Source organism: Chiloscyllium punctatum, chromosome 8 (genome assembly GCF_047496795.1).
Source record: "Chiloscyllium punctatum isolate Juve2018m chromosome 8, sChiPun1.3, whole genome shotgun sequence".
NCBI lineage: Eukaryota > Metazoa > Chordata > Chondrichthyes > Orectolobiformes > Hemiscylliidae > Chiloscyllium > Chiloscyllium punctatum.
Genome location: NC_092746.1, coordinates 116,411,551 through 116,434,940, shown reverse-complemented (window position 1 = coordinate 116,434,940; position 23,390 = coordinate 116,411,551). Strand labels below are relative to the sequence as shown.

Here is a 23,390-nt window from a genome sequence, read left to right as displayed (position 1 = left end):
TCCTCCTGGCTCTTCTGAGCTCTCTCTTGTGGGTTACAAGGTAGCCAGGAAAGACCTAAAGTGCCCTAACTGAGCCTTCACATCTCATCTTAACATAAGCCTTCTTCTTCCTCTTGACCAGAGATTCCACTTCCTTCATAAACCACGGCTCCCGTGCTCTACAGCTTCCTCCCTGCCTGACAGGTACATACTTATCTAGGACACACAGGAGCTTTTCCTTGAATAAGCTCCACATTTCTAATGCGCCTATCCCCTGCAGTTTCCTTCCCCATCCTATGCTTCCTAAATCTTGCCTAATCGCATCATAATTGCCTTTCCCCCAGCTGTAACTCTTGCCCAGTGGTATACACCTATCCCTTTCTATCACTAAAGTAAACATAACAGAATTGTGATCACTATCACCAAAGTGCTCACCTACTTCCAAGTCTAATACTGGCCAGTACCAAATCTAATATGGCTTCGCCCCTTGTTGGCCTGTCTGCATACTGTGTCAGGAAGCCCTCCTGCACACACTTGACAAAAACTGACCCATCTATAGTACTCATACTATCGTGTTCCCAGTCAATATTTGGAAAGTTGAAGTCCCCCATGACAACTACCCTGTCTCTCTCACTCCTATCGAGAATCATCTTTGCTATCCTTTCCTCTACATCTCTGGAACTATTTGGAGGCCTATAGAAAACTCCCAACAGGGTGACCTCTCCTCTCCTGTTTCTAACCTCAGCCCATACTACCTCAGTTGACGAGTCCCCAAACACCCTTTCTGCAACTGTAACACTGTCCTTGACCAACAATGCCACACCTCCCCCTCTTTTACCAACTTCTCTGTTCTTACTGAAACATCTAAATCCTGGAACCTGCAACAACCATTCCTGTCCCTGCTCTATCCATGTCTCCAAAATGGCCACAATATCAAAGTCCCATGCTGCAAGTTCACCCACCTTATTCCGGATGCTCCTGGCGTTGAAGTAGACACACTTCAAACCAACTTCTTGCTTGCTGGTGCCATCTTGCGTCCCTGAAACTTGATTTTGGACCTCCCTACACTCAACCTTTTCTATACTCGAACTACAATTTTGGTTTGCATCCCCCTGCTGGACTAGTTTAAACCCACCCCAATAGCCTTAGCGAATTTCACCTCCAGGATATTGGTACCCCTCTGGTTCAGGTGAAGACCATCCTGCTTATAGAGGTCCCACCTAACCCAGAAAGAGCCCCAATTATCCAAGAATCCAAAACCTTCCCTCCTGCACCATCCTGCATCACATACCCATCCAGATACCTTTTAAATGTTGTAATTATACCAGCCCCCACCACTTCCTCTGGCAGTTCATTCCATACACGTACCACCCTCTGCATGAAAAGGTTGCCCCTTAGGTCTCTTTTATATCTTTCCCCTCTCACCCTCAACCTATACCCTCTAGTTCTGGACTCCCCCACCCCAGGGAAAAGACTTTGCCTATTTACCCTATCCATGCCCCTCGTGATTTTATGAACCTCTATAAGGTCACCCCCTCAGCCTCCGACGCTCCAGGGACAACAGCCCCAGCCTGTTCAGTCTCTCCCTGTAGCTCAAATCCTCTAACCCTGGCAACATCCTTGTAAATCTTTACTGAACCCACTTTCAAGTTTCACAACATCCTTCCTACAAGAGGGAGATCAAAAATTGCACACAGTAATCAAAAGTGGCCTCACCAATATTCTGTACAGTCTCCTCCCAACTCCTATACTGTGCCCTGATGCTTGAAGGAAGAGAAGAGCTAAGGAAGCCAAAAAAGAGTTCTGAAGAAGTCATATTGGACTTGAATCTTTAATTTTGTTTCTAGCTCCACAGATACAGCCTTAGCAAATCAGCTTTTGCTGTTTTTATAATAGTTTGAGATTTTCAAATGAGCGTTTTTAAAATTTAGCGGGGGTCCTTTATCAATCAGCAGATTCCAGGTAGACTCTGAGCTGTAGTTCTCCACATGTCACCCTCCTTATCAGGGCAAAGTGAGGACTGCAGATGCTGGAAACCAGAGTCGAGATTAGAGTGGCCATTCCTGATGAAGGGCTTTTGCCTGTAACGTTGATTCTCCTGCTCCTGGGATGCTGCCTGACCTGCTGTGCTTTTCCAGCACCACTCTATACTCCTTCCCCATCAGCTGCTTAACTGAACCGTTCCATTTACAGAATAGGGCTATTTCACCTGCGCATGGCATTGTGGGCAACGTGGTCACCATTGCTACACCTTTTTTTTGTGGAAATCGTTGCCAGTTTGCACGATTTGGCTGTGACCCAGGAAGCTCACGGATACACCGCAAGCTCCTAAATTCTACCCACGGGTCATTTTTTTTCCCAAATACAGTACTACAGCCTCATAATGATGGAGTCGAACTACAGCTGATTTCATTTCTAGTTCTGAAGGGTCACTGAACCCGAAACATTAACTCTTTCTTTTCACAGATACTGCCAGATTTGCTGAGTGTTTTTTTTCCCAACAATTTCTATTTTTGTTTCAATTCCGATGTCACATTCGAAAGGAGAGTCACACCAGAGTCGAAATATTAGCTTCCACAGATACTAAGAGAAAGTCGGAAACTTGTGCCTGAAACGTCGATTCTCCTGACCTTGGATGCTACCTGACCTGTGGTGCTTATCCAGCGCCACACTTTTCGCCTCTCTACAAATACTGCCAGATTGCTGAATTTCTCCAGCACTTTTGCTCGAGATTCTTCCATTACTATCTATTTCTTCACAGCTAGTCCGTATCTGAGCGTGGCAACTTTTAATGAATTTCAAGTCGAAAATCTGTAACTCCTTCCAACCAAACCGCGAACATTGCTCTAATGTTAAATGGAAAAAAATTTCATTTCTGACTCCCATTCTGGATTTTGTCCTTTCCATTTCACTTCTGTTACGGCTGTGTCAACTTATTATTGTTACTTCTGAATTTTAGATATATTCTTTATCATTGCCTGAAATTGTTGAATTGAAGCGTTGGGGTGACGTTTAAAGATGCTAAATTGATGAAATATTTGCTGCTGTTGGAGAGGGTTCTGGAAATCGTGCCTGACTGAGGTGATAAGGGATTGTGTTTAGCAACTATTCTCCACCTTTTGTACATCGAAACTGGAGCCAGTTACACCATTCTCTGGCGGAAGAGTATTGCGTGCGTGAAACAAGCTCAAAATGTAAAACACAGCAGTCCGGTCCTTGCAAAATGCTGTAAGAACTCGTCGATCCAAATTAAATATTCTTCATATGTTGGGCCAAATAGTTTACAGTCAAGAATTAGATTAGATTAGATTAGATTAGATTGCTTACAGTGTGGAAACAGGCCCTTCGGCCCAACAAGTCCACACCGCCCCGCCGAAGCGTAACCCACCCATACCCCTACATCTACATCTACCCCTTACCTAACACTACAGGCAATTTAGCATGGCCAATTCACCTGACCTGCACATCTTTGGAGTGTGGGAGGAAACCGGAGCACCCGGAGGAAACCCACGCAGACACGGGGAGAACGTGCAAACTCCACACAGTCAGTCGCCTGAGGCGGGAACTGAACCCGGGTCTCTGGCGCTGTGAGGCAGCAGTGCTAACCACTGTGCCACCGTGCCGCCCAAATCGTTTCGGGCATGAGCCCTTCTTCAGAAACGTAGATTCTCCTGCTCCTCGGATGCTGCCTGACCTGCTATGCTTTTCCAGCACCACATTCTTGACTCTAATCTCCAGTGAGGTAAAAACAATGACTACAGATGCTGGAAACCAATACTGGCTCTTGTAAGGATGCCTGCCTTGAAGAAGTTTTCCTCCCCTCTCTGCAAGAATCTCAGGGAGTCCCTCTCCCACTGCAACTCCCAGGTCATTTCCTCACCCATTGTACTCTATGCTACTCTCTCCCCACCCTCCTCTAGCTTATCTCTCCACACTTCAGGCTCACTGCCTTTATTCCTGATGAAGGGCTTTTGCTGCTCGTTGGATGCTGCCTGAACTGCTGTGCTCTTCCAGCACCACTAATCCAGAATCTAATCTCCAGTATTCACCAAAACTGCACACCTTCACTGTTTCAAGTTGCAACAAAGGATGCAGTCGCCGAGCACTAGGGGACGCTGCCATCGGAGTCAGGCTAGAAAAAAAAGGCCAAGGCCTCCGGGCTGTAGGTGGCGCGGCACGTGGAGGGCGATCGCGGCCCCTCATCAATCAGCACGGGCACGAGCACTGGTCCTCCGAGCCGCCAGGTGGCGATGTCATTGGAGGACACGGGCCAGGGCCCCGGGTGACAGCCGCTGACCGGAAAGGGGCGGCAATGGCGGGCAGGGGCGGCATGTGGCTACTCCGAGGGTTGAAACGCGGAGGCGGTGGCTTTGGGCACAGGTTCGTGTCCGGCTTCCTGACCGGATCGCTGCTTGGCTCCACCGGCTGTGCACTAGCCCTGCACTGGTACAGGGAGCAGCAACAGGAGGGAGAGCAGCGAGGTGAGGGGCCGACCGGCCGGGGTGGAGCCGGTCCGATACTGTGATTGGAAGGGGGGGGCTGCAGGCAGAACCAATCCTGGAGGGGGGGGGGGAATGGGAAAGTCCAATCGTGGATTGGGGGGGAGGGGAAGAGAAGACGGGTAGGTCCAATTCTGGATGGATGGGGGGGGTGGGGTAATGGACAGGTCCAATTCTGGATGGGGGGGGGGTAATGGACAGGTCCAATTCTGGATGGATGGGGGGGGGTAATGGACAGGTCCAATTCTGGATGGATGGGGGGGGGGGTAATGGACAGGTCCAATTCTGGATGGATGGGGGGGGGGGTAATGGACAGGTCCAATTCTGGATGGATGGGGGGGGGGGGGGTAATGGACAGGTCCAATTCTGGATGGATGGGGGGGGGGGGGTAATGGACAGGTCCAATTCTGGATGGGGGGGGGTAATGGACAGGTCCAATTCTGGATTGGGGGGGTAATGGACAGGTCCAATTCTGGATGGGGGGGGGGGAATGGACAGGTCCAATTCTGGATTGGGGGGGTAATGGACAGGTCCAATTCTGGATGGGGGGGGGGGGGGTAATGGACAGGTCCAATTCTGGATTGGGGGGGTAATGGACAGGTCCAATTCTGGATGGGGGGGGGTAATGGACAGGTCCAATTCTGGATGGGGGGGGAGAGGGGTGTAATGGACTGGTCCAATTCTGGATGGGGGGGGGTGGTGGGCAGGTCCAGTTCTGGATATGGGGTAATGGGCATGTTCAGTCCTGGATGTGGGAGTGGGGCAGGCAGGCCCAATGTGAGGTTGGTGGGTGTGATTTGGGGGGAGGGGGAGGTGGGCCGTCTCGAATTCTGGACATCGGGGTTGGGGTGATGTAGAGGTAACCCAATATTTTACCTGAGGCCCTTTGACAATACTGTCAACCTGGTCAATATTCATTAATATTCATTCATGGGATGGACAAATTACCTGTCCCTAATTGCCCAGAGATTAAATAAGAGTCAACTATATTGAGTCACATTTAGGTCAGGCCAGGAAAGCAGTCTTCTTCCCTAAAGCACATTAATGAACCAGATGATCATTGTCCTGGTCGCCATTTCATGAACCACTTTTATAATTCGGATTTTCTCACATTTAAATCCCACCATCTGCCATGGTGGGGTTTGAGCCTGTCTTCCCAGAGAATTAACCAGGGCCTCGACATTGTTTGTACTATTATTTATTGTCATGTGTATTCTGTATAAAATACGGTGAAAAGTGTGTGCAGACGCCGCACATAGGTTTCATTCACATTAACTTAGAATGAAATTTTAAAAACTTAAAAGAAAGTCCAACTTTTCCTTTTCTGCTGCTATCATTTCCCTCTGCGCTACACCAGTTCACAACATGTCACTGAGAGAGTGTCCCACTCCGGCCTAAGCTAGCCCACGCCATGCTGCCACCAGAGGCCAACTCCACACGGAAGTGGAAGTCCCACTTGAGGTTTTACAGGCCCACTGACCGACTCTGTAGCCATGCTGCCCCCACTCCGATGCCCTTTACGTTTAGCATCGAAACAAACAGTCTGTAGGTGCCTCAGGAGTGTTTCCAGGTAAAACGTAGACACAAAAACGAAGGAGCCTTGATGACAGCCCAGTGATGTTATCACCCTGGGGTTTACTATTGATGAGAAGCTAAACTGGACTCACCATATAAATAATATGGCTACAAGAGCAAGTCAGAGATAAGAAATACTGCGGTGAGTAACTCACCTCCAGACACCCCAGAGCCTGCCCACCATCTACACGGCACAAGTCAGGAGTGTGATGGAATACTCCCCACTTGCCTGGATGGGTGCAGTTCCAACAACACTCAAGAAGCTTGATACCATCCAGGACAAAGCACTCTGCTGCATTGGCACTACATCCATAAGCTTCCGTTCCCTCCACCACCGACGCTTAATAGCAGCAGTGTGTGCTATCTACAAGATGCACTACAGAAACTCAACAAGGATCCTCAGACAGGACCTTCCAAACCCACTTGGAAGGATAATTTTAGCAGGTACATGGGAACACCACCTCTTGCATGTTCCTCTCTAAACTACTCACCATACTGACTTGGAAATCTATCTCCGTTCCTTCACTGTCGTTGGGTCAAAATCCTGGAATACTGTCCCTAAGGGCATTGCTGAGTCCACCTGTAACACTGCAGCTCACCCCCACCTTCTCAAGGGCAACTAGGAACAGGCAGTAAATGCTGAACCAGCCAGTGATACCCACGTTCCATGAGAGAATATTTTAAAAAAAACTTGAGCTCATGGAGTATTCAAACTTGTGAATGGTGCTATAGAAATGCAAGTTATTTTTGTTTAACTGTCAGCAAGTGCAATTCATCCAACTTTAAAATGATGAAGTAGATAGAGGCCATGATCGAATGGCCTACTCTGTTCCTATGTCTAATGGTCTAAAGATATGTATTACACTGGCATGCCACTATCTCCAAGTGCACGTCATACACCACCCAGATATGGAAATATATCTCCATTCCTTCAAAGTTACACCGAAAATGTGGAACTCCATGTCTAAAAGGACTGTGCCTCTGTCATCCCATTTACTACCCCCACTTCAGTCAAAGCAAAATGCTCAGAGACACAGTGTAGTTTTACCCCCTTCATCTTTATTCCGGGCCCTGGAGGGAAGAGAGAACGGCTGCCCATGTGCTCAGAAACATGAGTTCTCAGTCTTCTCTGGAACAGCAGTTTCTCAATGAACTATACAGGGAGGAGCATCCAGATAAGGCAACATACAGAGAGATTGGGTGACCGTTTTAATCAACGAGTATCAATAGCAGAGACCAAGCTCTTTACTGTTGTACAATGAATGTTCTTAACCTTGTTAACTGGATTCATACAATGGACACTTTTCCCCTTGTTGGCTGACCTTACATACTGAATGCTTCCAATATTGTTAACTGGATCTATGTAATGACTGCTTTTCTACCTTGTTAACCCATTACCCTTACCTCCAGCACCCCATTGTTAACTGTAAGTTCTTATCTGATCTGAGTCATGCTCAGCTGAACCTCTTGTTTCACAAAACCGAAAACTTAACTCTTCCCCTGCCAGCTTGCCAGGGCGACATGGTGGCACAGTGGTTAGCACTGCTGCCTCACAGCGCCAGAGACCTGGGTTCAATTCCCGCCTCAGGTGACTCTCTGTGTGGAGTTTGCACATTCTCCCCGTGTCTGCGTGGGTTTCCTCCGGGTGCTCTGGTTTCCTTCCACAATCCAAAAATGTGCAGGTTAGGTGAATTGGCCATGCTAAATTGCCCGTAGTGTTAGGTGAAGGGGTAAATGTAGGAGTATGGGTCTGGGTGGTATACGCTTCAGCGGGTCGGTATGGACTTGTTGGGCCGAAGGGCCTGTTTCCACACTGTAAGTAATCTAATCTAATCTCTCTTCACAGAGCATACAAAAGATAGCCTGCTGGGAAAGTATGGCTTGCCTGTGATAGGCACGGATGTTCACTACTGCACCAATCACATATCATCGTATGATCAGGCCAAGAGGACTCCTCGATGGGTTCTCGAACATATTACAAAAGAAAAGCTGCAAGGTACAGATTGTGAAGTCAGACCTCTTGATGTTCTTTGCCTGATGTTTGTGCTACTGTTCGAAGCCAGGAACTAATCACTCACTAACCTTCTTCCTCACTCTCTATCTCTGCAAAGTCACTGTTTCATACAGCGATTTCCAAAGGTGGGCAGATGATCCAAAACTCCAGGGGGGAGAGGTGCAAATGAAGCATAAAACGATTTCTGTCACCAGCCTGGTGGTTTAACAGGACAAATCGAGGATCAGGCTTGAATTATGGCATAATGTCAGTCTCCTTGTTTGTGGAAGGTTAGACTTGCATTGGGAACAGTTCAGGGATGGTTAGAATCATGGAATCCCAACCATGCAGAAAGAGGCCATTTGGCCCATCAAGTCTGCACCGACCTTTCGGAAAGCATCCCAGCCAGACCCGGACCCCATCTATCCCTGAAACCATTCATTTACCATGTCTAATCCACGTAACCTGCACTTCCCTGGACAGTATGGGTGATTTAACATGCACGTCTTTGGACTGTGGGAGGAAACCAGAACACCTGGAGGAATCCCACGCAGACACGGAGAATGTGCAAACTCTGCACAGTCACCGGAAGGTGGAGTGTGGGAGGAAACTGGAGCACCCGGAGAACATGCAAACTCCACACAGATGGTCACCTGAGGCAGGAATCGAACCTGGTGCTGTGAGGCAGCAGTGCTAACCACTGAGCCACTGTGCCACCTTCAATTTCATTTGCTTGGTGGGGCCTATAGTTATTGGAGACTAGGAGAATGAGAGGTGATATGATATTGAGGAGGCTTCACAGGGTAGATACTCTGAAGATGTTTCCCCTCATGGAAACTGGGAGATATAGTTTACAAATAATTTAATCTCTATTTAAGATAGAACATTGAGAACATAGAACAATATAGCACAGATCAGGCCCTTCGGCCTTCGATGTTGTGCTGACCTGTGAACTATTCTCAGCTCATCCTCCTACACTATCCCAAAATCATCCATGTGCTTATCTAAGGATTGTTTAAATCTCCCTAATGTGGCTGAGTTGACTACATCAGCAGGTAGGGCTTTCCACACCCTTACCACTCTCTGTGTAAAGAACCTGCCTCTGACATCTGTCTTAAATCTATCACCCCTCAATTTGTAGTTATGCCCCCTCGTACACACTGACATCATCATCCTAGGAAAAAGACTTTCACTGTCTACCCTATCTAATCCTCTGATCATCTAGTATGTCTTTATCAAATCCCCCCTTAGCCTTCTTCTTTCCAATGAGAACAGACCCAAGTCTCTCAGCCTTTCCTCAAAAGACCTTCCCTCCAGACCAGGCAACATCCTGGTAAATCTCCTCTGCACCTTATCCAATGCTTCCACATCCTTCCCAAAATATGGCGACCAGAACTGTACACAATATTCCAAGTGTGGCCGCACTAGCATTTTGTATAGTTGCAGCATGATATTGCGGCTCCGAAACTCGATCCCTCTACCAATGAAACCTAACACACCATACACCTTCTTAACAGCACTGTCCACCTGGGTGGCAACTTTCAGGGATCTATGTACACGGACTCCAAGATCCCTCTGCACATCCACACTACCAAGAATCTTTCCATTGACCCAGTACTCTGCCTTCCTGTTATTCTTCCCAAAGTGCATCACCTCACATTTAGCTGCATTGAACTCCATTTGCCACCTCTCAGCCCAATTCTGCAGTTTATCCAAGTTCCCCTGCAATCTGCAACATTCTTCCAAACTGTCCACTACTCCACTGACTTTAGTGTCATCTGCAAACTTACTAACCCGTCCACCTATGCCTGCGTCTAAGTCATTTATAAAAATGACAAACAGCAGTGGTCCCAAAACAGATCCTTGTGGCACACCAGTAGTAACCGGACTCCAGGCTGAATATTTTCCATCAACCACCACTCGCTGCCTTCTTTCAGAAAGCCAGTTTCTAACCCAAACTGCTAAATCACCCTCAATCCCATGCCTCTGCATTTTCTCCAACAGCCTACCATGGGGAACCTTATCAAAGGCTTTACTGAAGTCCATGTCTACCACGTCAACTGCCCTACCCTCATCCATGTGCTTGGTCACCTTTTCAAAAAACTCATTGAGGTTTGTGAGACACGACCTGCCCTTGACAAAACCATGTTGACCATCTGAAATCAAATAAGGATTTTTTTTTCCCCAATTGTCATAAGTCTTTGGGATTCCCTCCTCCAGAGAGCAGTGGATGCTGGATCACTGATCGAGTTTGACAGATTTTTGAATTATAGAGAGTTCAAGGGTTTTGGGGAAGATGAATGAAGGCCAACCACAGACAAAAGAGCTGAACTCCAGAACTGAGACAGAGTCTTTTCCACACAGCGCGAGAATAACAAAACTCCCTCAGGAATAACAAAACGTTCAAAGAGTAGAGCGCAGGAGACCATTTGGCCCAATGGGAATGTGCGTGTTCTTTTTGGAGAGCACTTCTGCATATTTTCAAGAATTTCTGCAGCTCCCTTTTGATGATGTCAGACAGAATTAATCAAAAAAAGGCTCCTCCTGTTTCTCGCCTCTGGTTCTTCTGCCTGTCCCCCTCTCGTTATCGAGAGCTCAGCAGCCATCTTCACCCCTTGTTGCTGAACCAGAGGGTGTCGAGCTGGGCAGAATCTCCACCTTTTTTTTGTTGTTGTTGTGTTTGATTTCTTGATTAATAATAGGTCGCCGAAGAAAAACCTGAGGGGAGCTGACAGGTCCAGTGCTGCCGGTAAGAGTGTGTTCACTTTGGGATCCGTTTTGACACAGGGGAAGCAGATCGGAAGCACTGCAAGTTTAAACCGGATCCCGACATTCCGCCGCTGTTCAGTGCGATGAATGAGGACTATCTCCACAGTGGGTGGAGCCGCGGTCACATGGCTCCAGCAGGCGACAACAAGTTCTCAGCGGTAAAGAATAAAAAGACCATACCATTTTCTTAATGTGCATGTGAGTGTGGAAGGTAAAGAAACTCTTTGGAAGGGCTCACAGGAGCAGGCCCTTCAGCCCATCGAGCTTGCTCCACTGTTCAATGCAATCATGGCTGATCAGTACCTTTAACCCACCCCATTCTCATAACCCTATACACCACTGATAATCAGAAATGTCTCAATCTCTACTTAAACATGCTCAAAGACTACCTACAAAATGTGGCAGAGAAATTTAGAGGTTTACAACCCTCCAAGTTTAAAAAAAAATTCTCCTAATCTTGGACATAAGTGGCATGTCCCCTTACTTTTAAATTACTCCCTAGTTTTAGAGTCCCTGAGGAAGGGAAGGATCTACTCTGTCTATCACGTTAAGTATTTTGTAGCTCTCAATGAGATCACTTCTCATTCTTTGAACCTGACAGAATACAGCCCCAGTTTGCCCGATATCTTTCCATAGGACCGTCCTGCCAGACCAGAAACAAGTCTCGTGTGCCTTCGTTGCTCTCCCTCCTTGACAATGAGATCAGGAGACCGGAACTGCACACCCTACTCCCGGTGCAATCTAACCTTGCTGCACCTGTGTGCCACCCCTCAGTGACTTACCCAGAAGGCCACCTACCTCTCTTTGTGCCTCAGCACTTTCCAATCTCTCACCATTTATAACATACTGTGCACATTTATGTCTCTGACCAAAGTGGATGACCTCACATTTTTCCACATTATGTTCCATCAGCCATACACTTGCCCTTTTGTTAACCCATCCTAGACTTCCTGAAGCTGCTATACATCTTTCTCATGACACACATTTCCACTTAGCTTTGTATCATCTGCAAATACGGAAATATTACCTTTGGTGCCCACCTTCATATTGTTGATGTATATTGTGAACAGCTGGGGTCCAAGTACTAATCCGTGAGGTACCCCACTCGTTACAGCCTGCCAACATGAGAATGAGCCAATCATTCTTACTCCCTGTTTCTGTCTGTTAACCAATCATTGCCAGTGATTTACCTGCTATCCCATGTGCTTTAATCTTTCTAACCAGCCTCCCTTGGGGGATTTTATCAAAAGTCTTCTGAAAATCTATGTTTTCTCCATCCATTGGCTCTCCTATGCAAAGTCCCGGCCAGTATTTATCTGTTGCCTTGCGTCACTAAAAGATAATTACTTTAGCTAGCCAATATCACATTGCTGTTTCTGGGAACTTGCTGTTTCTGGGAACTTACTGCTTGCAAAATGGCTTCCATGTTTTCTGTATAATGACAGTGACTCCGCTTCCAAAAGCACTTAAATCAGATGGCAAGGGCTTTGGTTGACTGAACTGGTTGTGAACAGTGCTGCTTCCTTCCCCAGTGATGGGAATGCAGCCTCAGCTGTTGGTGAGGTCAGACAAGGTCATCCTCTGCACATGCTCTGATCGCTGAACCGGCCGATTCTGGCAAAGCAAATCCTGCCGCACTCATGAGGGTTGCCCCCCTGCTGGAGGATGGGACATATGTTGCTAACACGGTGTTTGCAGAGGTGGTAGGACTCTGGAGCTTCTGAAAACACATGGTGGCGAATTCCCTGCCCACCGTCAGTGTTGCCATTTGCTTTGATCACCAGCTAGGGCTTGCCACGTGTCGAGGTTGATGGTGAGGGTTTCATGTCCCTTTTAACAGCTTCCTTGAATCAGATCTTGGGTACACGCCCAGCCCAGTTTCTTAGCATAAACTAACTCCCAGAACCGTGGGAATAATGCCATCTTCTAGTCTTGTGCCCAAGCCAGTTTTGATTAGCTCCTACAAGCTCTGCATATTTGCCTGAGAATGGATTACTTGATTGATGACTTTGCCTTTCTATATGTTAAGAGGATATCATAGACACTGGGGTGGAGCGTTATTGAACCTTTGATCTTGGTAGATGTCGGTTTTACTGCATGCAGCAATGTGTAGAGGGTGCAGCTTCTTGAGTCCTCTTGGTGGTTTCTGTTAGTTGGCCAAAGTTAGATGTTGTCTTTTCATAGAACATAGAACATAGAACAGTACAGCACAGAACAGGCCCTTTGGCCCACAATGTTGTGCCGAACATTTGTGCTAGCTTAAGCACCTGTCCATGTACCTATCCAATTGCCGCTTAAAGGTCACCAACGATTCTGACTCTGCCACTCCCACAGGCAGTGCATTCCATGCCCCCACCACTCTCTGGGTAAAGAACCTACCCCTGACATCCCCCCTTTACCTTCCACCCTTCACCTTAAATTTATGTCCCCTTGTAACACTCTGTTGTACCCGGGGAAAAAGTCTCTGACTGTCTACTCTATCTATTCCCCTGATCATCTTATAAACCTCTATCAAGTCACCCCTCATCCTTCGCCGTTCCAATGAGAAAAGGCCTAGCACTCTCAATCTATCCTCGTACGACCTATTCTCCATTCCAGGAAACATCCTGGTAAATCTTCTCTGCACCCTCTCCAAAGCTTCCACATCTTTCCTAAAGTGAGGCGACCAGAACTGCACACAGTACTCCAAATGTGGCCTTACCAAGGTCCTGTACAGCTGCAACATCACCTCACGACTCTTGAATTCAATCCCTCTGCTAATGAACGCTAATACACCATAGGCCTTCTTACAAGCTCTATCCACCTGAGTGGCAACTTTCAAAGATCTATGAACATAGACCCCAAGATCTCTCTGCTCCTCCACCTTACTAAGAACCCTACCGTTAACCCTGTATTCCGCATTCTTGTTTGTCCTTCCAAAATGGACAATCTCACACTTGACAGGGTTGAACTCCATCTGCCACTCCTCAGCCCAGCTCTGCATCATATCTAAGTCCCTTTGTAGCCAACAACAGCCCTCCTCACTATCCACAACTCCATCAATCTTCGTATCGTCTCCAAATTTACTGACCCACCTTTCGACTCCCTCTTCCAAGTCATTAATAAAAATTACAAACAGCAGAGGACCCAGAACTGATCCCTGCGGAACTTCACTTGTAACTGGGCTCCAGGCTGAATATTTACCATCTACCACCACTCTCTGCCTTCGACCGGTTAGCCAGTTCTCTATCCAACTGGCCAAATTTCCCACTATCCCATTGCCTCCTGACTTTCCGCATAAGCCTACCATGGGGAACCTTATCAAATGCCTTACTAAAATCCATGTACACTACATCCACTGCTCTACCCTCATCCACATGCTTGGTCACCTCCTCAAAGAATTCAATAAGACTTGTAAGGCAAGACCTACCCCTCACAAATCCGTGCTGGCTGTCCCTAATCAAGCAGTGTCTTTCCAGATACTCATAAATCCTATTCCTCAGTACCCTTTCCATTACTTTGCCTACTACCGAAGTAAGACTAACTGGCCTGTAATTCCCGGGGTTATCCCTATTCCCTTTTTTGAACAGGGGCACAACATTCGCCACTCTCCAGTCCCCTGGTACCACTCCCGTTGACAGTGAAGACGAAAAGATCATTGCCAACGGCTCTGCAATTTCCTCTCTTGCTTCCCACATAATCCTAGGATATATCCCGTCAGGCGTGGGGGACTTGTCTATTCTCAAGTTGTTCAAAATGCCCAACACATCTTCCTTCCTAACAAGTATCTCCTCTAGCTTACCAGTCCGTTTCATACCCTCCCCTTCAACAATACGGTCCCTCTCATTTGTAAATACTGAAGAAAAGTACTCATTCAAGACTTCTCCTATCTCTTCCGACTCAATACACAGTCTCCCACTACTGTTCTTGATTGGACCTACCCTCGTTCTCGCCATTCTCATGTTTCTCACATACACATAAAAGGCCTTGGGGTTATCCTTGATCCTATCCGCCAAAGATTTTTCATGCCCTCTCTTAGCTCTCCTAATCCCTTTCTTCAGGTCCCTCCTGGCTATCCTGTATCCCTCCACTGCTCTGTCTGAATCTTGTTTCCTCAACCTTATGTAAGCCTCCTTCTTCCTCTTTACTAGACACTCAACCTCCCTCGTCAACCATGGTTCCCTCACACGACCATCTCTTTCCTGCCTGATAGGTACATACATATCAAGGACACGTCGTATCTGTTCCTTGAAAAAGTTCCACATTTCAACGACATCCTTCCCTGACAGCCTATGCTCCCAACTTATGCTCCTCAGATCCTGTCTTGTGGCATCGTATTTACCCTTCCCCCAATTGTAAAACCTACCCTGTTGCACGCACCTATCTCTCTCCATAACCAAGGTGAAAGTCACAGAATTGTGGTCACCATCACCAAAATGCTCACCCACTAACAAGCCAATCGCTTGTCCCGGTTCATTACCGAGTACCAAATCCAATATGGTCTCCCCTCTGGTTGGACAATCTACATACTGAGTTAGAAAAGCTTCCTGGACACACTGCACAAACATCGCCCTGTCCAATCTACTTGATCTAAAGAGCTTCCAATCAATATTTGGGAAGTTGAAGTCGCCCATGACTACGACCCTGTGGCTTCTGCACCTTTCCAAAATCTGTTTCCCAATCTGTTTCTCCACATCGCTGCTGCTATTGGGGGGCCTATAATAAACACCCAACAAGGTGACTGCACCTTTCCTGTTTCTGACTTCAGCCCATACTACCTCCAAAGGCAGATCCCCCTTGAACTGCCTTTCTGTAGCCGTTCTACCATTTCTAATTAACAACGCCACCCCCCCTCCTTTTTTACCACCCTCCCTAATCTTACTGAAACATCTGTAACCAGGAACCTCCAACAGCCATTCCTGTCCCTCTTCTATCCACGTTTCCATGATGGCCACAACATCGTAGTCCCAGGTACCGATCCACGCCTTAAGTTCACCCACCTTATTTCTGATACTCCTTGCATTGAAGTATACGCACTTGAACCCATCTCTGTGTCCGCAAGTAGTCCCTGTCAGTGCTACCTTCTCCACAGCCTCCCTACAGTCTTGGACATCCTGACACACAGCTAGCTTACTTGCTGGACTACAAGTCCGGATCCCATCCCCCTGCCAAATTAGTTTAAACCCCCCCACCCCCCCCCAAAGAGTGCTAGCAAACCTACCCCCCAGGATATTGGTGCCCTTCTGGTTCAGGTGCAACCCGTCCTGTTTGTACAGGTCCCACCTTCCCCAGAATACAGTCCAATTGTCCAAATACCTGAAGCCCTCCCTCCTACACCGTCCTTGAAGCCACGTGTTCAACTGCACACTCTCCCTATTCCTTGCCTCACTGTCACGTGGCACCGGCAACAACCCAGAGATGACGACTCTGTCTGTCCTAGCTTTTAGCTTCCAGCCTAACTCCCTGAGCTCCTGAATGACCTCCCACCCCTCTTCCTACCAATGTCGTTGGTGCCAATGTGTACCACGACTTCTGGCTGCACACTCTCCCCCTTAAGGATTCTGAAGACACAGTCCGAGACGTCTCAGACCCTAGCACCCGGGAGGCAACAAACCATCCGAGAGTCTCAGTATGCATGCTGAACTTTACTTCAAGTCAAAGGTAGTCTGTCACTTGTGGGTCTAAGGCAGCAGACTTTGCTGACTGATGGCTGTGTTGTCTGATCACAGGCAGAGATGCAACACCCTGCCCGGTAAATGTAGCTTTCCTCACAATGATGGCGAGGGAGGTGATGCCAGATATGGGACAGAGGATCCCTGAGGCTTTGCAGCTAATCTTCTACCTGGGCAACTGATATAGTATCATCAACATCGAAATGTTCTCTGATCAGGGCTTACAGCAACTCTGTCTTCTCTTTCCATCTGGATAGATTGGGGAGTTTGCTTTGTGATTAAACGTGGGGCTTCTCTCCTTCCATCGATTGATTTATCGGTGCCACATGTACAGTGACAAGTGTTGTTTTGCATGTATACAGGCAGACCATACCAGACAAAATGTGCAGGGTAGCAGAACTGAGTGCGGGATACAGTATTACAGCCACAGAGAAGGTGCAGAGAGAGAGAGAGATCAGAATTAACATTTGAGAGGTCCATTCAAAAGTCTGATAACAATGGGGAAGAACTTCAGTGAGGCATTCGACAAGGTTCCCCATGGGAGACTGGTTAGGAAGGTTAGATCTCATGGAATACAGGGAGAACTAGCCATTTGGATACAGAACTGGCTCAAAGGTAGAAGACAGAGGGTGGTGGTGGAGGGTTGTTTTTCAGACTGGAGGCCTGTGATCATGGAGTGCTGGGTCCACTACTTTTCATCATTTGCATAAATGATTTGGATGCGAGCATAAGAGGTACAGCTATTAAGTTTGCAGATGACACCAAAATTGGAGGTGTAGTGGACAGTGAAGAGGGTTACCTCAGATTACACTGGGATCTTGACCAGATGGGCCAATGAGCTGAGACATGGCAGATGGAATTTAATTCAGATAAATGTGAGGTGCTGCATTTTGGGAAAGCAAACCTTAGCAGGACTTAGACACTTAATGGTAAGGTCCTAGGGAGGTTTGCTGAACAAAGAGACCTTGGAATGCAGGTTCATAATTTCTTGAAAGTGGAGTCGTTGGTAGATAGGATAGTGAAGAAGGCGTTTGGTATGCTTTCCTTTATTGGTCAGAGTATTAAGTACAGGAGTTGGGAGGTCACGTTGCGGCTGTGTAGGACATTGGTTAGGCCACTGTTGGAATATTGCGTGCAATTCTGGTCTCCTTCCTATCGGAAAGATGTTGTGAAACTTGAAAGGGTTCGGAAAAGATTTACAAGGATGTTGCCAGGGTTGGAGGATTTGAGCTACAGGGAGAGGCTGAACAGGCTGGGGCTGTTTTCCCTGGAGCATCGGAGGCTGAGGGGTGATCTTATAGAGGTTTACAAAATTGAGGGGCATGGATAGGGTAAATAGACAAAATATTTTCCCTGGGGTCAGGAAATCCAGAACTAGAGGGCATAGGTTTAGGATGAGAGGGGAAAGATATAAAAGGGACCTAAGGGGCAACTTTTTCACACAGAGGGTGGTACGTGTATGGAATGAGCTGCCAGAGGAAGTGGTGGAGGCTGGTACAATTACAACATTTAAAAGGCATCTGGATGGGTATATGAATAGGAAGGGTTTGGAGGGATATGGGCCGGGTGCTGGCAGGTGGGACTAGATTGTGTTGGGATATCTGGTCAGCAGGAACGAGGTCCCTGGTGTACATCTCTATGACTCTAAGCAGTTCTTGAATCTATTCATACATCTATTCAAACTGTTATGTTTTCTGCTTGATGGAAGATGTTGGAAGAGAGTATAACCAGGGTGGGTAGGATTTTTGATGGTGTGGTTGTTTCCCCGAGGTAGTGGGAAGTGTAAACTTCCTTGAGTTGGGGGAGGAAGATTCACTTTGGTAGTTGGAGCCCAGCCTGGTTTTGGTGATCATGGTATTGATGCTCGTGCAAGCTGATGACAGTACCACTAACATCAGTACCAATTCGCTGATGTTAGTAACCTGTCCTCCCAGTTGATGCAGATTAACCTTCTCATCCAGCAAGGGCCTAGAGATGGCACCTGTACGCGAGCAAGTGTCAGAGCGATATAGAAGACTGGGAAGGGCCACTCCCTTATATACGAGGAACTTGGTTTCAGCGTAGATGTCATCCTTAGGCATCCAAAGGAGGGGCTCACCGATCGGATGCTGCAAAGAGTCACCACATCGATGTCAGCCTGAGATGAGAGGTAGTTTGCCAGTAAAGGGGCAGCACAGTGGCTCAGTGGTTAGCACTGCTGCCTCACAGCGCCAGGAACCCAGGTTCAATTCCAGCCTCAGGCGGCCGTATGTGTGGGTTTCCTTCGGGTGCTCTGGTTTCGTCCCAAAGATGTGCAGGTTAGGGTGGATTGGCCAGGCTAAGTTGCCCATTGTGCCCCGGGATGTGCAGGCTGAGTGGTTTAGCCATTGGAAATGCAGAGTTACAGGGATAGGGTGGGTCTGGTTGGGGTGCTGGTCGGAGGGTTGGTGTGGACTGAATGGACCGAACAGCCTGCTTCCACATTGTAGGGATTCTATAATTCTATGTACACCTTTGGGAGGATTTGTCCATCTTAATGGAGGGATGAACTGGCACTTACCCTGGGACAGGTTGTTAAAGGGTTTGAGGCTGAGACCCGTTCTTTGGTTTGTTTTCTGCAAGGGCATTAAGTGAGGATAATCTTCCGAGAGAGCGGAGATGACATTGTCTATGACTCACCTGCAAACTGAAGTTCCCTGAGGGTGGTCATTTTCAACAAGAAGGTGCTGTTGTAACAATTACTGGTCACAAGATGGCAGTGTTGAAACAGTGAGTAACTCATTCCACAGTCCCCAGGTTGGTCACATTAAAGCACTTACCCACACAGCAAAGGGCGATAGGCTGAGGAATTCATTGTCGCTTTTTCAGTTGTTTTTGTGGATGTTAGGATGACACTGCCTTATTAAAATTTTTATCCACGTTCTTAAAGTTCTCCATGGCCTCGCCCCCCCCCCCCCCTCCCTATCTTGTTAATTTCCTCCAGACCTGCAACTTTCCAGTAATTGGCACAATCTGATCCCAGCATTGATTGTCCCGGATTTTAATTACTCACTAACCATTACATTCTGGAATGCCCTTTCATTCCCAGCATGCCTACACCTGAGGCAAAGTTTTTCACCATCTGCCCTCTATGTCTTGTGTGAGGAGGATGAGAGATAAGAGGACCTCGTGTCTATAACTGGACATTAGATTTATAGAGTGCATATGATACAGGTTCACTAACTCCCTACTAGACTAGCAAACGGAGCACTGCTCCCTGCAAAGTGGGAACGGTGTGCAGTCAAATGCCATTATAAATATTGGAAACCGCAGTGATGTGAGGCATGAGCTGGTTTTGATAGATTAGCGAGTGCTACTTAAAGGGATGATGGTGGAAAGGCAATGACAAGCAGTTCAAGAACACATGGGAGATCTGCAGCAATTGTCCATTCCTGTCTGGCACAAAAATAAAATGGGAACGATAAACATGGCTGATAGGGAAAGTTAGAGACTGTTAAATCCAAGAAAAGGGTATACAAATTGACCCAGTGAAAAAGTAGCAGATATGAGGATTGGGAACAGTTTTATTTCAACAAAGGAGGACAAAGTGATCAATTAATACAAGAGTCATAGAGATGTACAGCCTGAAAACAGACCCTTTGGTCCAACCTGTCCATGCCGACCAGATATCCCAACCCAATCTAGTCCCACCTGCCAGCACCCGGCCCATATCCCTCCAAACCCTTCCTATTCATATACCCATCCAAATGCCTCTTAAATGTTGTAATTGTATCAGCCTCTACCACTTCCTCTGGCAGCTCATTCCATAAACGTACCACCTTCTGCGTGAAAGGTTTGCCCCTTAGGTCCCTTTTATATCTTTCCCCTCTCACCCTAAACCTATGCCCTCTAGTTCTGGACTCCCCGACCCCAGGGAAAAGACTTTGCCTATTTATCCTATTCATGTCCCTCATAATTTTGTGAACCTCTATAAGGTCACCCCTCAGCCTCCAACACTCCAGGGAAAATAGCCCCAGCCTGTTCAGCCTCTCCCTGTAGCTCAAATCCTCCAACCCTAGCAACATCCTTGTAAATCTTTTCTGAACCCTTTCAAGTTTCACAACATATTTTCGATAGGAAGGAGACCAGAATTGCACGCAATATTCCAACAGTGGCTTAACCAATGTCCTGTACAGCCGCAACATGACCTCCCAACTCCTGTACTCAATACTCTGACCGATAAAAGAAACATACCAAATGCCTTCATTATCCTATCTACCTGTCACTCCACTTTCAAGGTGCTATGAACTTGCACTCCAAGGTCTCTTTGTTCAGCAACTCTCCCTAGGACCTTACCATTAAGTGTATAAGTCCTGCTAAGATTTGCTTTCCCGAAATGCAGCACTTCGCATTTATCTGAATTAAACTCCATCTGCCACTTCTCAGCCCTTTAGCCCATCTGGTCAAGATCCTGTTGTCGTCTGAGGTAACCTTCCTCGCTGTCCACTACACCTCCAATTTTATTGTCATCTGAAAACTTACTAACTGTACCTCTTATGCTCGCATCCAAATCATTTGTGTAAATGGCAAAAAGTAGAGGACCCAGCACCGATCCTTGTGGCACGCCACTGGTCACAGGCCTCCAGTCTGAAAAACAATCCTCCACCACCACCCTCTGTCTTCTACCTTTGAGCCAGTTCTGTATCCAAATGGCTAGTTCTCCCTGTATTCCATGAGATCTAACCTTGCTAATCAGTCTCCCATGGGGAACCTTGTCGCACGCCTTACTGAAGTCCATATAGATCACATCTACTGCTCTGCCCTCATCAATCCTCTTTGTTATTTCCTCAAAAAACTCAATCAAGTTTGTGAGACATGATTTCCCACGCACAAAGCCATGCTGACTATCCCTAATCAGTCCTTGCCTTTCCAAATACATGTACATCCTGTCCCTCAGGATTCCCTCCAACAACTTGCCCACTGAGGTCAGGCTCACTGGTCTATAGTTCCCTGGCTTGTCCTTACTACCCTTAAACAGTGGCACCACGTTTGCCAGCCTCCAGTCTTCCGGCACCTCACCTGTGACTATCGATGATACAAATATCTCAGCAAGAAGCCCAATCACTTCTCCAGCTTCCCACAGAGTTCTCGAGTACACCTGATCAGGTCCTGGGGACCTTTTATCCGTTTCAAGACACCCAGCACTTCCTCCTCTGTAATCTGGACATTTTGCAAGGTGTCACCATCTATTTCGCTACTTTCTATGTTTTCATGACCTTTTCCACAGTAAATATTGATGCAAAATACTTGGTTAGTATCTTCCCCATTTTCTGCGGCTCCACACAAAGGCTGCCTTGCTGATCTTTGGAGGGGGGGCAGTGGGGGAGTCTATTCTTTCCGTAGTTACCTTTTTGTCCTTAATGTAAAAACCCTTTGGATTCTCCTTAATTCTATTTGCCAAAGCTATCTCATGTCCCCTTTTTGCCCTCCTGATTTCCCTCTTAAGTATACTCCTACTTCCTTTATACTCTTCTAAGGATTCACTCGATCTATCCTGTCTATACCTGACATATGCTTCCTTAATTTTCTTAACCAAACCCTCAATTTCTTTAGTCATCCAGCATTTCCTTTGCCTGCCTGCCTGCCAGCCTTTCCTTTCCCCCTAACAGGAATATACTTTCTCTGGATTCTTGTTTTTTCAGATTAGATTACTTACAGTAATGGAAACAGGCCCTTCGGCCCAACAAGTCCACACCAACCTGCCAAAGCGCGACCGACCCAGACCCATTCCCCTACATCTAACACTACGGGCAATTTAGCATGGCCAATTCACCTGACCTGCACATTTTTGGATTGTGGGAGGAAACCGGAGCACCCGGAGGAAACCCACGCAGACACGGGGAGAATGTGCAAACTCCACACAGTCAGTCGCCTCAAGCGGGAATTGAACCCGGGTCTCTGTCACTGTGAGGCAGCAGTGCTAACCACTGTGCCACTGTGCCGCCCCCAGATGTTATCTCATTTCTGAAGGCTTCCCATTTTCTAGCCCTCCCTTTACCTGCGAACATCTGCCTCCAATCAGCTTGGAAAGTAAAGTAGGAGAGCAAGCTTGTGGGGACCGTACAAAGTGACTGTGAAAGTTTCTGTAGGTATGGGAAGAGAGAAAGATCAGTGATGATAAATGTGGGTCCCTTACAATCAGAAAAAGAGGAAGTTTCAAAGAGGAACAAGAAGATGGCAGACCAATTAAATATATATTTTGGTTCTACCTTCATAAAGGAGAACACAACTAACATCCCAAAAGTGCTGGGGAACACAGGGTTTAGTAAGAAGGATGAATGGAAGGGAATTTCTTCAGTAGGGACATGGTGTTGGGGAAATTGATGGGATTAAAGGCAGATAAATCCACAGGGCCTGATCATCTACATCCCAAAGGATTTAGCAGATGCCCCAGAAATAGTGGATGCATTGGTGGTCATTTTCAAAATTCTATAAATTCTGGAACACTTTCTACAGATTGGAGGGTCGCTAATGTCCTAGGACAAGCCAAACAAAGACATGCACGAGAATTCCTAGAAGCATGGCATTCCAATCGGAACTCTATCAATAAACATCGAGTTAGACCCCATCTACCACCTCCTGAGAAAAAAACAGGAAGTGACGTCACCACTGGAAATGACATCACCAACCCAAAGAAACCCAAACATATAAATAAAAAGCAGCTTCACCCGCTGGTCCACCAAAGATGTTACCTAATAGGGTGACGAAACGTCTGGAAATGAATCTTCCAGCTCAGCGAGCAAACCTATATCCAGAACCTCAACCTGAGCTACAAATCTTCGCAAAACCCGTTAAGTAGCTAATGTAAGCCCACGATTTAAAAAAAAGGAGGTAAGGAGAAAATGAGATTATGGACCAGTTAGCCTTACATCAGTAGTAGAATTTTGCTGGTGCCCATCATAGAAA

General features: G+C 47.0%; 1 protein-coding gene across 1 annotated transcript in view; it reads left to right on the top strand.

The window, feature by feature from the left end:
* The first annotated feature begins 4,251 nt into the window (after positions 1-4,251).
* Positions 4,252-23,390, top strand: part of LOC140480838 (nuclease EXOG, mitochondrial-like) — a 46,042-nt gene continuing 26,903 nt past the window's right edge. Inside the window, exons 1-3 of the mRNA XM_072576306.1 lie at positions 4,252-4,460; positions 7,900-8,049; positions 10,834-10,973. Of these exons, the coding sequence (XP_072432407.1) occupies positions 4,292-4,460; positions 7,900-8,049; positions 10,834-10,973 (459 nt within the window). The 5' untranslated portion in view covers positions 4,252-4,291. The remainder of the gene's footprint in view (positions 4,461-7,899; positions 8,050-10,833; positions 10,974-23,390) is intronic.